The sequence below is a fragment of the Mastigoproctus giganteus genome, chromosome 3 (genome assembly GCF_048544385.1).
Source record: "Mastigoproctus giganteus isolate SK-2022 chromosome 3, ASM4854438v1, whole genome shotgun sequence".
Classification (NCBI taxonomy): Eukaryota; Metazoa; Arthropoda; class Arachnida; order Uropygi; family Thelyphonidae; genus Mastigoproctus; species Mastigoproctus giganteus.
The window spans coordinates 4654504-4670910 of record NC_143577.1 but is presented as its reverse complement, the minus strand read 5'-3'; the positions used below and the strand labels follow the sequence as shown (position 1 = coordinate 4670910).

At 38.7% G+C, this 16407-nt stretch overlaps 1 protein-coding gene across 1 annotated transcript in view; it reads left to right on the top strand.

Moving 5' to 3' along the window:
- LOC150087624 (sterol O-acyltransferase 1-like) overlaps positions 1 to 16407 on the top strand; it is a 283384-nt gene that overhangs the window by 206473 nt on the left and 60504 nt on the right. Inside the window, exon 9 of the mRNA XM_090369891.1 lies at positions 6177 to 6450. Coding sequence (XP_090226017.1) covers positions 6177 to 6450 — 274 coding nt within the window. The remainder of the gene's footprint in view (positions 1 to 6176; positions 6451 to 16407) is intronic.

Below are 16407 nucleotides of genomic sequence, written 5' to 3'. Positions count from 1 at the left end.
AGATCACCTCGCCGGTGCCTAGTCTCCAGACTCTGTAATTGCAAAACTTAAGCCTTTCTTAAGAGCAACCCTTTGTTTCATTCACTAATCTTGTTGCCTTCCTCTGTACTCTTTCCAGCAGCTCTACATCCTTCTTGAAATGAGGCCTCCAGACCTGTATATAATACTCAAAGTGTGTGGCCTGACCATTGCCTTATAAAAGGGAATAATCACCTCCCTATCCCTGCTAGAAAAATTCTCGTATATCATTGATAAGACACCATGAGCTACTCTTACAGCTCGTCTGCACTGCTCAGAGAACTTCATATCTGCCTGCACAATTACTCCCAGGTCCTTTTCATTCTATACCATTGTCAGTATAGTACCGCAGAGTTGATTCTTTGCTGTGGGGTTACTGTTTCCCATATGTAGTACTTTACATTTGTTAATGTTAAACTTCATTTGCTACCTCTCAGCCCATCTGGTCAACTTTTCCAGATCCTGTTGCAGCAGCATAGCGGCAGTAGTAGTGTCCTTAACAAGCCTGCCAACCTTTGTATCATCTGGAAACTTGGATATTAAGCTTGATATACCATCATCAATATCATTTATAAATACAGAAAACAACAACTGACTCAACACTGAACCCTGAGAAACTCCACTAATAACATTAGTCCACTTTGAGCAGTGTCCATTGATTACCACTCTCTGCCTTCTGCCACTCAACCATCTCTTTATCCATAGCAGCAATTTGCCTCCAATGCCACACTGCTCCAGTTTGTGCAGCAGTCTTCCATGTGCAACAGTATCAAAAGCCTTTCTAAGATCCAAATATATAATATCAAAGTTATTCCCTGCATCCAATTCTTTTGTGACTACATCATAGTATCCAATCAAATTGGTCAGGCAAGACCTTCCCTTAACAAAACCATCCTCTGTCTGAGCTATAACTGAATTCTTGTCTAGATGATCCTGCAGTGCTTCTTTAACCAGTGCCGCCATTAATTTTCCTGGAACAGAAGTTAAACTAACAGGTCTATAATTACTTGTGTCAGCCTTAGATCCTCCTTTGTGAATTGGGGTTACATTTGCACATCTCCAGTCTATGGGTACCTCCACTGAGTCCAAAGAAGATCTCATAATTATGGCTATGGGTTTGCTTACTAAATTTGCTTTAAATTTGCTAGAAGTTTGCTTACTACACATTAGTTCATCTGACAACCATTTAGGCCTAAACCTTGAACAATATTTCTTAGTTGGTGTGTAAAGCCTAGTAGCTTCCAAGATAAGTTCTTTGAATGCTTCCCATTTTGAATTTGCTGTTGGTATCATCATCAGTTGGTCCCACTGTATAGAATTTAAATACTGTCTCAGTCCATCGTAGTCGTCTTTACGAAAGCAATAACCCTTCCCTTTACTCCTTATGGTAGTTACCTCTTTGAGTAAATTCCACTTCAGCACACTGTGATCACTGCCACCTAGTGGTTCATTTATCTGCAGATTCTTAATGCATGAAGAATCGCTACTGATAATCAAATCAAGAGTATTACTCCCTCTAGTTGCCTCCCGAACATGCTGATGCAAAAAACAATCATCCAATAAATCCACAAAAGCCTTGCTTGTGTGTGTTAGTGACCAGCCCCCAAATTCCAGTCAATATATGGGAAATTAAAATCCCCCATTATACGACTCTCTGATTTACTGGCCCACTATTTCCCTGTACAGTTTCTTATTATACTCATAGATTCATTAGGCCTATAGCACACTCCAACTCTTAATTTTGATCTCCCAATGCTTATGCCACACCAAACTGACTCAACACTGCACTGTTCATTGATGTCGACTGGCTTCACTTCCTTGGATTTTATGTGTTTCTTAACTAATAGCATAACCCCTCCTCCCTTCCTATCCTGTCTATCCTTTTTTTGTAGACGCTGTACTCCCCAAATTCCAGTTCTGCATTCCTTATATCTGTGTGACACCATGTCTCTGATATCCCAACAATATCTGCCGTTGATGTTTTGAGCAATACCTCAAATTCATCAAATTTATTTATCAAACAAATTCATCAAACTTCTAGCATTGGTTTACACACAAGTATACATGCACCTGTTTCTATTCTTAGCTACCCTAACACAACACATGTGTTTTCTTGTACCACAATGACTCCCAGCAGTCTCTGAAATATCCTGCATCTTGTTTTTCAGGCTTCTGCTCATTCTAATAGAAGCAGTGCAAGAATCTCTTTCACCTCTGCCAGTGGCTACTGTTAATCTATTAGTCTTTGTCTCCCCACAAGCTAGCATTTTTCGGACCCACCTAACACTGCCTCAATAGCATCAGCAAATATTCTTGCACCCTTTCTATTTAAGTGTATCCCATCCCTATAGAAGCAGTCTCTGCTGTTAACAAGTACAGTCCTGGCTGAAAAAAGTCTACCCCTTGAGCCTTGCACAATCTTTCCAGGGCCGAATTGATTGACAAGGCTCTCATCATATACTCCCTCCTATCATGTCTGTATGATATGAAATCATACAGAAACTATGAATTAGATTAAGGAAAGAAGGTATTAAGTAAACTACATTCTTGCAAGTTCAAGTACCAGTCATGGGCAACAGTTTTAAAACATGCTGGAGGACTGTTTTGCTCCATTGAATGACCAAAAGGTGAATATTTCACACATATGTACTGACTGGTCATTGATTCTTTCCAGTATATACTGATTGAAAATATACCTGACTAGAAATTTAGAGGTTTGTGGTATGAATTTACTTAATGCACCCAAAAACTCTGCCTGTTAAAACAGCATTTAAATTTTTTTTTTGACATAGTGTCTGACTTTCTCGCTGACAGTGATAAATTATTGCCATAAAATGTAAATTTTTTGTTGGAAGGAATAGTCATATAGCCATCGAAAGATTTTGATTTTAGATGTGAAATTAAAAAAATTCCAATGCAATATAACATTTAGTTTGTTCCAACGAAATCCATACAGAATACATCTAGGTTTGTTAAGGGGAAGTTTTGTCTGACCGTCTAACCAATTTTATTAGATACTATAATGTGGTCACGAAAGAACTGGATGCAGAAAATAATTTTGATATCATAAAGGCCTCCGTAGCCAAGTGGTCAGGAGCGGGAGTGCAGTAGCACACGATCCTTGAGTAGACAGGTTTCAAGCCCCTGACTGCTAAATACTGTCGACCTACCAACCTGCACCAGACCTGCGTGGCAGATTATGGTTCACTTCCCTCAACATGATTTGTTGAGGAGGCTTCCATCCTGCAGTGGGTTGATAATGGCTGCAGTTTACCTTTATACTTGGATTTCAGGAAAGCTTTTGATACTGCTGCACATGAAGACTAATGAACAAATTGGAGCAGTATGCCATTAAGGGCAGGTTGCTACAATGGATAAAAGGATGGTTGAGTGGGAGAGGACAGAGTGGTAATCAATGGACACTGCTCTTTATGGACCACTTTTATTAGTGGAGTCCCCAAGGGTTCGGTGTTGGGCCCATTTTTGTTTTGTGTATTTATCAATGATATCGATGAAGGTATATCAGACTTAATGTCCAAGTTTGCAGATGCTACAATGGTTGGCAGGGTTGTTAATGACAGTAAAGACAGTATTCTACTTCAACAGGGTCTAGAAAAGTTAGGCAGATGGGCTGAGAAGAAGCAACCGAAGTTTAACATTGACAAATGCAAAGTACTGCATAATGGTAGCAGTAACCCAAGAGAAATGTACCAACTGTGCGGTACTATGCTCAGGGTGGTAGAGATTGAAAATACCTGGGGGGTAATTGTGCAGTCAGATATGAAGTTTTCTGAGTCGTACATATAGACTGCCAAAGCAGGTCATCAGTCTTGTCAATGATATACAGGAATTTTGCTAGTAGGGAAAAGGAGGTGATTATTGCTTTGTATAAGGCAATGGTCAGGCCACGCCTTGAGTACTGCATACATGTATGGAGGCCTCATTTCAGGAAGGATGTAGAGTTGCTAGAATGAGTACAGAGAAGGGCAACAAGATTGATGAGGGAAATGAAGGGTCCTCTTACCAAGAAAAGCTTAAGTTCTATAAAATGCAGCATCTGGAGACTAGGCACATGCAAGGTTATCTGATTGAGGTGCATAAGGCCTCGTGCAGGCTCACTGCTGATGGGATTCTTCCTCTTGCTCAGATTATGAACCTGAGTGGGCATAAATTCAAATTGAGGAAAGACAGCTGTAGAATAGATGTGTCAAAATTTGCCTTTAGCCAACAGAGAGTTGATCCTTGGAACAAATTTCCATCTGTCGTTGTGGAAGTTGACAGCATAAATAAATTCAAGGAAGAACTAGAGAAAGTTTTTTTTTTTCTCTTTTTTTTTTTTTTTTTTTTTTTTAAGCTAATGCTAATATAGAATCCATTTGTGTGTGCAATGTGAAATGTACTGGCACACATTACAGCAAAGAGGATTATTAATCAAACTAAGTAATTGATAGGTGGACTTACCAGATGGATATTCTATGATTACCTCTAATTTGATACTCCCCAGGGGCTCACATCTGGTGAGTAAGGGCTTGGCACACCCAGCGTTCTGAGCTGGATATCATCATTCCTGTCTTTCTAGGTAATTCCCTTCTACTTCTCTCTCTCTCTCTCTCTCTCTCTCTCTCTCTCTCTCTCTCTCTCTCTCTCTCTCTCTCTCTCTCCCCCCCTCTCTCTCTCTTAGGGAAACACACAGCAGCACTCCACCATGCCATAAGGAAGATAGACAAGTGGTATACCTCACTCAGCCTAAGCAAGGAGTCCCCCAACCAGTAGGTACAAACAAAGCTAGAAAGATGGGCAGAGAAGACACTCCATGGCAGACACTACAATGATCTCCATCAAGATCACATAGATAAAATTGCTTACAATGCATGGCTGATGAGCAGGATGCTCTTCTCTGAGTCTGAAGGATTCATGCTTGCCATCCAAGACCAAGTAATCAACACCAGGAATTATAGAAAATATATTGCCAAGGAGCCTGGAGTATTCGATGACACATGTCAATGATGCCACCTGGCCACAGAAATGATTCAACACATCACTGCGGGATGCAAGGTGATCATTCAGACTGAGTACACTCATAGACACGACCATGTAGTCAGGATAATACCTCAGAAGCTAGCAAGGAGATACCAGTTGATTGAAGAAAAAGTACCGTAATACAGGTATGAATCCCAGGTAGAACTAGAGATCACAACCCACAAGCTGTGCTGGGATTGTGCCATAATAACAGATAGGACAATCCCACACAACAGACTGGACATAACCCTTGTTGACAAGAAGGAAAAGGCTACTTATCTGATTGACGTAGTGGTACCCAACACCAGCAACCTGCAGAAAACGCATGGGGGAAAATCAAGAAATATGCGAACCTAAGACAGGAGAGGAAAGAGAAGTGACATATGCAACAAGTAATGACCATCCCAATTATCGTGTCAACCACAGGTATGGTGCCAAAGACCCTACATAACAGCCTAGCAGCAATAGTTCTCCCAGCAAACACCTACAAGGAACTCCAGAAAGTTGCAATCCTGAACACCTGTAGGATAGCCAGAGAGTTCCTCAACCAACAGTAACACCAGACATAACAACAACACCCTGTGTACTTGGTAGCAATACCCGTCACGAGGTGGAATCCCCAATCAGGGAGAAATTATATAAGATAATAATAATAATTTTTATTTTCTAATATGTAGATTTTTACTGAACTTTTAAAATTGCAGCAGAAATTTCAAAAGTTCAGTAGCCAAACTGGATTTAGTAGTTACTGGATTTTAACTTCATCTTTCCCTTTTTCTCATGCACAAAAACTAACTTGCCATAAATCACAGAACCAAGAGTTTTGTCTTATTCAGAAAAACATGGCTGTAGTCATGTTTGACAAACCTCCCAGGCTAGCAAGAATATCCAGAACTAACCATTTGAATTTCTGTTGTATTCCTCTTTATCTGAGAAAGAAGAAACTAAGCACTGGAAATAGAAATGATTTTTAAAAGCAAAAAAGTATGATACAATATATTTTTATGTATAATGAAGGAAATATATATATAAATTTAATTTTATATATATATATATATATAAAAATTTAATTTTTAGATTAATTTGATTATATATATATATATATCTTTGTCCACTATTTTTTTATTATTTTATTTCAGAGCACAGTATGTGAGGTGGAACTATGCAGTATGGTACTTCTTACAGTTCTGGATCTGTATTTTCTCTGTATTGTTACCCTTCTGTAGATTGAGTGAAAGAATTTACAATCTATTAAAACAGCCAGATGCTTCATTTGCAGACTACACCACTTTATTCAGTTTATATACTCTTTTTACTACTTATATAATATTTATAATTTTCTTTTGTTTCTTGCATTGCTGGCTGAATTGTTTTGCTGAAATGTTGCAGTTTGGAGACAGAATGTTCTATCAGGTAAGAATATTAAAATAAGATATAAATCATTCATATCAGAAATTACTGGACCTTCAGAAAGTAGCTATTGTCAGTGAAATGGGAAATGTATTTTGTAAAAAAGATAAGTGGAGTAGGACTAGGGTATGTGTGCCAGGGACAAAGATTGATGATGGTGTAGAGCAGCTATCATCTTTTAAGGGTACAAAAGGCAATATTGTTGTACACATTGATAATATTAATATTATTATCAATGTGTGCAACAATAAGAGTAGGAGCTATGAGGATTTACTTAACTTTTTTTTTTTTTTTTTTTATTTGGTAGTTGTTGGCGCATCGGCTTCTGTGGCCATATTGCACCTCCCAAGGTTTTTGCAGTACTTTGATCCAAGCCCGAGGCGGGAATCGAACCCACGACCTTTGGGTTGCCGGGCAGGGATTTACTTAACAAGTACAGGGTAATGTTGAGAGAAAGTCATGAGTTATGATTAAATTTGAATGCATCTGCTATTCCGCTTGATAGGAAGGAGCACATGATGAGAGTCTTGTCAGTCAATTCAGACCTGGAGAGACTATGCAAGAATTATGGGATAGAATTTTTCTCAGTGTGTTATGTGCTTGTTAACAAGGGAAACTGGATGGAATACAATTAAATAGAAGAGGTGGAAGAATACTTGCTGATGATAATGAGGCAGTGTTAGGTTGTTAGAAAAACTGCTAGCATTAGCATGTGTGTTTTTCACACATGCTAATAGATTAATAACAGCCACAAGCAGAAGTATAAGTGATCCTTGCACTACTACTCTTGGAATATGCAACAGTCTGGAAATCAAGGTGTTAGGGTTTTTAGGGATTGCTGGGGTCCTCATAGAACAAACAAATACTTGGGCCATATTAGTGTTGCTAAAAGTAAAAACAGGTGCAGGTATATACTTGTATGTATACTAATGTTAGTAATGTATTAAGCAAATTTGATGAATTTGAAGTACTAGTTAGGTCATTAAATACAGATATTGTAGGATGAGGAGATGTGGTGCCACTCAGGCATAAAGGATGAACAATTTGAATATGGTCAGTACAAAGTGTTTAGAAATGACAGGCATGGGAGTTGGTGTTATGCTTTTGGTTAAGAAGCACTTAGAATCTAATACAGTCTCCATCTAGTTGACATGAATGATCAGTGCAAGTTGAGTTGGTTCGGTGTAGCTAGAAAAACAAGAATGAGAGCAGGATTGCATTACAGGCAGAACAACTGCTTTGAATATTATTAAAAAACTATACATATAAATAACATAGGCAAGTAAATCAGAATGTCTCATAATGAGGAATTTTAACTTTCTGGATATTGATGAAGCTTGTGGGTTAGCCACATGTGCAGTAAGAAGACTTTACTGTAATTATTGAATAACTGTTTTCTGTACCAGCATGTAAGAGAGATAATGAAAAAAAGCAATATTCTTGATCTGATTATCAGCAGTGGTTCTACATGCCTTAAAAATTGTTGACCAATTGGCATATTAAATTGTATTCTATAAATAACTTTATATAGTTCTACTTGCATTCATTATTTTTAAATTTAGCTGAAGATTTTGTAAGTTCTACTTAATTATTATTATTATTATTATTATTATTATTATTATTATTATTATTAGCTACATAGTGCAAGGAAGCCTGAGGCTTATGCTGCACCAGCCAAAACAAAAATTCCCGAGTTACCCTGAAGAGAGAGAGAGAGTAGAAAGGAAAGTAGAAGGGAATCACCAAGAAAGAGAAGAATGATGATATCCAGCTCAGGACCCTGGGTGTGCTAAGCCCATAACTCACCAGATGTGAGCCCCTGGGGTTAATATACCTAGACCCTTTCTATTGGTGATTTGTCTTGAATATATCTTGTAACTTGGTACTGTAGTGCACGGAAAGGGAACTGTAGCACTTAATTCTGGTAAATGGGTATCTTGAAAGTTAAAAACATGTAAGTTTGTATAAATAGTTATAATTAACTTATAACTTTACAAGCAAAAACTTGATAATGCAATACGAATAGCACACACTTGATAACATAATACATATAATTAGCATTTAGTATTAGCATTAGTTGAGGCATATGATGCAAGAAAGCAAACTTATACAGCATCAGCCAAAAAAAAAAAAAAAAACCCTTCCCATTTCACCCATCTAGTAAATCCTAATGTTTGTCTAGTTCAGCCTTAAATTAATTTAAGCTATCAACTTCCACAAACCAACTACCCGCTGGTTAAAGGCAAATTTCTGCACATCTATTCTACAACTGTCTTTCCTCAATTTGAACCCTTCAGGTTCTTAGCAAGTGGAAGTATCCAGTCAGCAGTGAGCCTGCTCAAACCATTCAAGGCCTTCTACACCTCGATCAGATCACCTTGCAGGTGCCAAGTCTCCAGATGCTGCAACTTGTAGAACTTAAGCCTTTTTTCATAAATGCACCCCCTTTGTTCCTCTCACCAACCTTGTTGCCTTTCTCTGTACTTGTTCTAGCAACTCTACATGCTTCCTAAAATGAGGCCTTCAGACCTGTATACAGAACTCAAGGTGTATCCTGACCATTGCTTTATACAAAGGGATAATCACATTCTTGTCTCTGCTAGCAAAATTCCATTTCATTGACAAAACTCCACGACCTGCTCTGGCAGTCCATCTGCACTGCTTAGAGAACTTTACATTTGACTGTACAATTAGCCCCAGGTCTTTTTCATTCTCCACCTTGCTGAGTGTAGTACCGTACGGTTGGTGCATTTCTCTTGGGTTATTGCTACCAATATGGAGTACATTGCATTTGTCAATGTTAAACTTCAGTTGCCACTTCTCAGCCAATTTGCCCAACTTTTCTAGATCCTGTTGCAGTAGCATACTGTCATTAGCAACCCTGCCAACCTTTGTATCATCTGTAAATTTGCACATTAAGCCTGATATACCTTCATCGATACCATTGATAAATACACAAAACAACAATGGGCCCAGCACGAACCCTGAGGTACTCTGCTAATAACATTAGTCCACGTAGAGCAGTGTCCATTTATTACAATTCTCTTCTGTCCCCCTCAACCATCCCTTTATATATAGCAGTATTTTGCCCTTAATATCATACCACTCCAATTTGTACTGCAGGCTTCCATGTGCAACAATATCAAGAGAAAGCTCTTGATATTGTTGCACATGGAATGAAGTCCAAATATATGATATCAAAATTATTTTTTGCATCCTGTTCTTTGAGACCACATCGTAGTAGCCAATCAAATTGGTCAGACAAGACTTCCCCTTAACAAACCCATGCTGTGTCTGAGCTATTACTGCTGTCTTGACTAGGTGATCCTGTATCACCACTTTAACCAGTGACTCTATTATTTTCCCCGGAACAGAAGTTAAACTAACATTTCTAAAATTATTTGTGTCACCCTTTGAACCTACTTTTGTGAATTGGGGATACATTTGCACAACTCGTCCACAACTCCTCCCCTGACTCTAAGGATGCTCTCATAATTATGACTAAGAGTTTGCTTACTTACCTTGCTGCCTCCTTCATTATAACTGGATAGACTCCATCTGCCCAGGTGCCTTTTTTATGTATAACTTCAACAATTTCCCCTCTACTTTGCTCTCAGTTTTACAAAATCACTTAGCTCCCTGATAGTTTGATAAACTTCTGGCATTTCCTTCCTTGAATAACTCCCCATTTGTGAATGTAGATGCAAAATACTCATTCAGTTTATCAGCTACTTGAGCAGGATCATGAATAGTTGAACCATCTATGTTAAGTGGGCCAATCTGATTCATTCCCGTACTTCTAGAGTTTACTTAAGTAAAGAACTCTTTGCTGTTTTTCTTTGCATCCTTTGCCAAAGATTTCTTGTAATCTGCCTTTGCCTGCCCAACCTCCTTTGTGACTTGATTACAAATTAGCTTATATCTATCAGAGTCTTCTGTGTTGCCTGATAATTTATATGTATCCCATGCATTTTTCTTCTCTGCCATGAGCCTCATTAATTCATCCAACACCCATTTAGGCCCGAACCTTGAACAGTATTTCTTAGTTGGTATGAAAAGCCTGTTAGCCTCCAAGAATAAGTCCTTGGAGACTTTCCCATTTAGAATTCATCATTGGTAACATCATCAGTTGGTCCCACGGTATAGAATTTAAAAACTGTCTAAGACCACTATAGCCACCTTTACGAAAACAAAAACTCTTCCCTTTACCCTTGATGGTAGTCACATTAGCATTAGCATTAGTAGAGGCATTTGATGCAAGAAAGCAAGCTTATGCAGCATCAGCCAAAAAAAAAAAAAAAAAAAACCACTTCCACTTCACCCCTCTGTTCGTTCAAAATACCTGTCCAACTGAGCCTTAAACTTATTTAGGCTATCAACCTCCACCACAAGGGATGGAAGTCTGTTCCACCAACCAACCACCCGCCTAAAGGCAAATTTCCGCACGTCTATCCTACATCTGTCTTTCCTCAATTTGAATTTATGCCCTCTCAGGTGATTTTTCTGAGCTAGAGGAAGAATCCCATCAGCATTGAGCATGCTTAAACCATTCAAGGCTTTATACATCTCTATCAGATCACCTCGCTGGTGCCTAGTCTCCAGACACTGTAATTTGCAAAACTTAAGCCTTTCTTCGTAAGAGCACCCCTTTGTTCCATTCACTAATCTTGTTGCCCTTCTCTGTACTCGTTCCAGCAGCTCTACATCCTTCTTGAAATGAAGGATGTAGATCTTTAAGTAAATCCCACATCAGTACACTGTGCTCACTGTAGTAGTAGTAGTAGTGGCATGTGATGCAAGAAAGCATGTGTATGAGCTTATGCAGCATTAGCCAAAAAAAAAATCACACCATTCCCTCCAAATGCCTGTCCAGTTCCTCCTTAAATTTATTCAACCTATCAACTTCCACAACGACAGATGGAAGTTTGTTCCAGAAATTAACCAACCGCTGGCTAAAAGCAAATTTCCGCACATCTATTCTACATCTGTCTTTTCTTAATTTGAAGTTATGCCCCCTTAGGTTCGTAATCTGAACAACTGGAAGGATCCCATCAGAATTCAGTGTGCTCAACCCATTCAAGGCCTTATACACCTCAATCAGATCACCGTGCAGGTGCCTAGTCTCCAGCCACTGGAATTTGCAGAGCTTAAGCCTCTCTTGGTATGAGGATCCCTTCATTCCCCTCACCAATCTTATTGCCCTTCTCTGTACATGCTCAAGTAAATCTACATCCTTCCTAAAATGAGGCCTCCAGACCTGTACGCAGTACTGAAGGCGTGGCCTGACCATTGCCTTATACAGAGGGATAATCACCTCCTTTTCCCTGCTAGCAAAATTCCTATATATCATTGACAAAAACCCATGACCTGCCCTGGCAGGCTGTCTGCATTGCTCAGAAAACTTCATATCTGCCTGCACAATTACTCCCAGGTCTTTTTCATTTTCTACCACCTTAAGTGTAGTACCACACAGTTGGTGAGTTTCTCTGGGGTTACTTCTACCCATATGCAGTACTGCATTTGTCAAGGTTAAACTTCAGTTGCCACTTCTTAGCCCATCTGCCCAAATTATCTAGATCCTGTTGCAGTAGCACACTGCCATTACTGTCATTAACAACCCTGCCGACCTTTGTATCATCTGCAAACTTCAACATTAAGCCTGATATACCTTCATCAATATCATTGATAAATATACAAAACTACAGTGGACCCAACACCGAACCCTGTGGGACTCCACTAATAACATTAGTCCACAAAGAGCAGCACCCATTGATTACCACCCTCTGTCTTCTCCCACTCAACCATCCTTTTATCCATTGTAGCAACTTACCCTTAATACCATTCTGCTCCAATTTGTGCAATAGTCTTTCATGCGCAACAGTGTCAAAAGCTTTCCTGAAATCCAAATATATGATATCAAAATTATTTTTTGCATCAGGTTCCTTTGTAGCCACATCTTAATATCCTATCAAATTTGTCAGACAAGACTTTCCCTTAACAAACCCATGCTGTGTCTGAATTATTGCTGCAGTCTTGTCTAGATGATCCTTCAATGCATCTTTAACTAGTGACTCCAATATTTTACAAGGAACAGAAGTTAAACTAACTGGTCTGGAATTACTTTTGTCACCCTTCGATCCCCCTTTGTGAATTGGGGATACATTTGCACATCTAATGTCACCTAATGGTTCCTTTATCTGCAAATTCTTAATGCCTGAATAATCAATGCTGGTAATCAGATCAAGAGTATTACTCCCTCTGGTTGCTCCTCAAACATGTTGCTGTAGAAAACAATCCTCCAATAAATCCACAAAAGTTTTGCTAGAATGCGAGTGACCAACCCACAAGTTTCAGTCAATTTCAGGAAAGTGAAAATCCCCCATTACAAGACATTCTGATTTACTAGCCCATTCTATTTCTCTGTACAACTGTTCATTGTACTCATCAGAGTCATTAGGCCTATAATATACTCCTACTCTCATTTTCCCTTTCCCAGTGTTTGTCACACCAAACAGACTGAACATTGCACTGTCCACCCTTATGAACTGGATGCACTTCCTTAGATTTTATGTGTTTTCTAACTAACAGCATAACTCCTCCTCCCTTGCTACCCTGTCTGTCCTTTCTTTACACATTGTACTCCCCCAAACTGACAATTCTGCCCTGCTGGTACTTCTGTGACACCATGTCTCTGATCTGCCTTTGATTCCTTGATCAGCACTTCAAATTCATCAAATTTATTTACTATATTTCGAGCATTGGTTTACATTCAAGTATACATGCACCTGTTCTTACTCTTAGTTACCTTAACATACCCCATGTATTTATTTGTTCCATAATGACTCCCAGCAGCTCTTGAAATTCCCAACAATTTTCTCTCTAGGCTGCTGCTCATTACAATCAAAGTAATGCAAGAATCACTTTCGCCTCTGCCCCAAATCTCCCCCCCCCCAAGCTAGCAGTTTTCTGATCCACCTAACACTGATTCGATAGCTTCAGCAAATATTCTTGCACCTTTTATATTTAAATGTATCTCATCCCTATAGAAGCAGTCTGTCCTGTTAGAAAGCAGAGACCATGTTGAAAAAAGGGATTAGTACCCTTGATCTGATTATGAGAAGTGAATATTCATGTAAGAAGAATCTGAAGATTAGAGAATCACCAGGTGACAGTGACCAGGAGGTATTGATGTGGGATTTATATAAAGATGTAACTATCGGCAACTGCAAAGGGAAGAGTTTTTGCATTTTTAAAGGAGACTACGGCGGTCTCTGACAATTTTGATATCCTATACAGTGGGACCAACTAAATATGTTACCAACAACAACTTCTAAATGGGAAACATTCAAGAAAATACTCATAGAAGCTACTAGGCTTTTTCATGACAACTAAGAAATACTGTTCAAGACTTACACCTAAATGGATGTCAGGTAAACTATTGAGACATGTGGAAGAGAAAAAAATTCATGGGATTGCATATAAATTATCAGGGATATACAGAACCCTACAGTCAATTGTTGCAGGCAGAAGTGAAAGTGATTCTTATACTGCTTCTATTGGAAGATGCAGCAGCTCAGGACGCAGGATAATTTCACTTGTTTATAAAGTTCACTTGATGTTGATTATCATGCTCAAGTTTCTGCCTAACTGAATATGTATTTTACATCTACATTCACATGGTGCCAGAAGTTTATCAAACTCTAACAGGGAGCTGAATGATTTTGTGATAACTGGGAGGAAAGTGGAAGAGAAAGTGTTGAAGTGAAAAAGGCACTGGGGTGGATGGTACAATCCAATCATATTAAGGGAGGCAGCATGGGAGGTAAGCAAACCCTTAGCTATAATTATGAGAGTATCTTTGTATTCACAGGAGATCCCTGTGGACTGGAGAAGTGCAAATGTATCCAAAATTAACAAAGGGGGATCAAAGGGTAACATGAGTAATTACAGACCTGCAATCCTGTCTAGATGGTTCTGCATTCCTGACTGTCTAGAAAGCAGTGCAGTTGCACTTCAGTCACAGAATTTGTTAATAGGAGATCTTGTCTGATTAATTTAATGGATACTATGATGTGATCACAAAGGAACTAAATGCAAAAAATAATTTTTTGATTTCAGGAAAGCTTTTTATGCTGTTGCATAGCTGCTATATAAATTTGAACAGTGTGGCATTAGGGGAAAGTAACTGTTATGGAAAAGGATGGCTGATTGGGAAAAAACAGAGTGGTTACCAATGGGCACTGCTCTTCATGGATTAATGTTATTTGTGGAGTCTAACAGGGTTCGGTGCTGGGCCCATTGTTATTTTCTGTACTTAGTAATGATATTGATGAGGATATATTAGGCTTAATGTCTGATGATACAAAAGTTGGCAGGGTGGTTAATTACAGTAATGAAGGTATGCTGCTTCAAAAAAATTAGGCCATTTCGCTAAGAAATGGCAACTGAAGTTTAAAACTGACAAAGGCAAAGTGCTGCATATGGATAGCAGTAACCCCAGCAGAACGTACCAATTATGTGATGCTACATTCAAGATAGTGGAAAATAAAAAAAGAGCTAGGAGTAATTGTGCAGTCAAATATGAAGTTCTCTGACCAGTGCAGACAGGCAGCAAGAGGCACTTGGGGGTCTTGTTGATGTACAGGAATTTTACTAACAGGGATAAGGAGATGATTATCCCCTTGTATAAAGCAATGGTTAGGCCTCATCTTGAGTACTGCATACAGGTCTTGAGGCCTTATTTTAAGAAGGATGTAGAGATGTTGGAATGGATACAGAGAAGGACATCAAGAATGGTGAGGATAACAAATGGGTGCTCTTTCCAAAAAGGGTTCAGTCCTACAAATTGCAGTCTGGAGACTGTGGGGTGATTTGATTGAGGTGTTTAAAGTTTTGAATGGCTTGAGCAAAATCAGTGCTGATGGGATTCTTCCTCTAACTCAGACTATGCACATGAAGGGGCATAAATTCAACTTGAGGAAGGATGGTTACAGAATAGATTTGTCTAGAAGGAAATTTGTCTAGAAATTTGAATACTGTCCAACTTCAAACTCAGAGAACCAACTTTTCATCTTCCTCATTTATTCATTCTACTGCCATTTTCTGGCACAATCTTCCTTCATACATATTTCCTGAAAATTACAGTCTAATTACAGTTCAAGTCTAATGTCAACAAATATCTTCTTTCATCTTCTCAACCTCCAACCCAAGCAAGGTATATAGTGTGCATAGTGTGCATAGTGTTAGGGTCGGGCGCCACCTGTGGTTTCCCACATCTGCACCATATGTACACTGTGAAGAAATACAGAACACTGTAAATGCCAGAAAAAGTGTAGTGTGTTGAATGTGTAGTATTGTGTTGAGTTCTGTTGTGTGTCCTGGCATTTGGCCGCAGGACCCCAGATGGGACCCCACGTTGCCCGCACACACCACTAGGAGGTAGCCAGGCTGCCCATTATTCTCTGGCGGGTCTCTGTCAGGGCTGCCTGAGCTTCCTGAATGGAGACCAATTAAAAAAAAAATAATAAATAAAAATAAAAAATAATAATAATAAAAAAATGATAATAATAATAAAAAAATAATAATAATAATAAAAAAATAAAAAATAATAATAATAATAATAAATAATAATAATAAAAAAATAAAATAATAAAATAAAATAAATAAAAAATAAAATAAAATAAGTAAATAATAAAAATAAATAAAAAATAAGGTAGAGTGCGGCAGTACAGGGTGTACAGAAGAAGATGGGGGATGAAAGTAAGAGTAAGGAAATGTAGTTAAGGGCATTCCGTAAATTGACAGTGGAGCATGTGCCCCACCAAGAGAAAAGGGGGAGGGGATAACTCCAGAAGGGTAGAAAAACCACTGCTGAGTGTGACTTATATTTTGCGGTGGAGTGGTCAAGACCACTGGAGCCTACCCAACCATATGGAAAGTTAGCAGGTAATCCTACTCTGG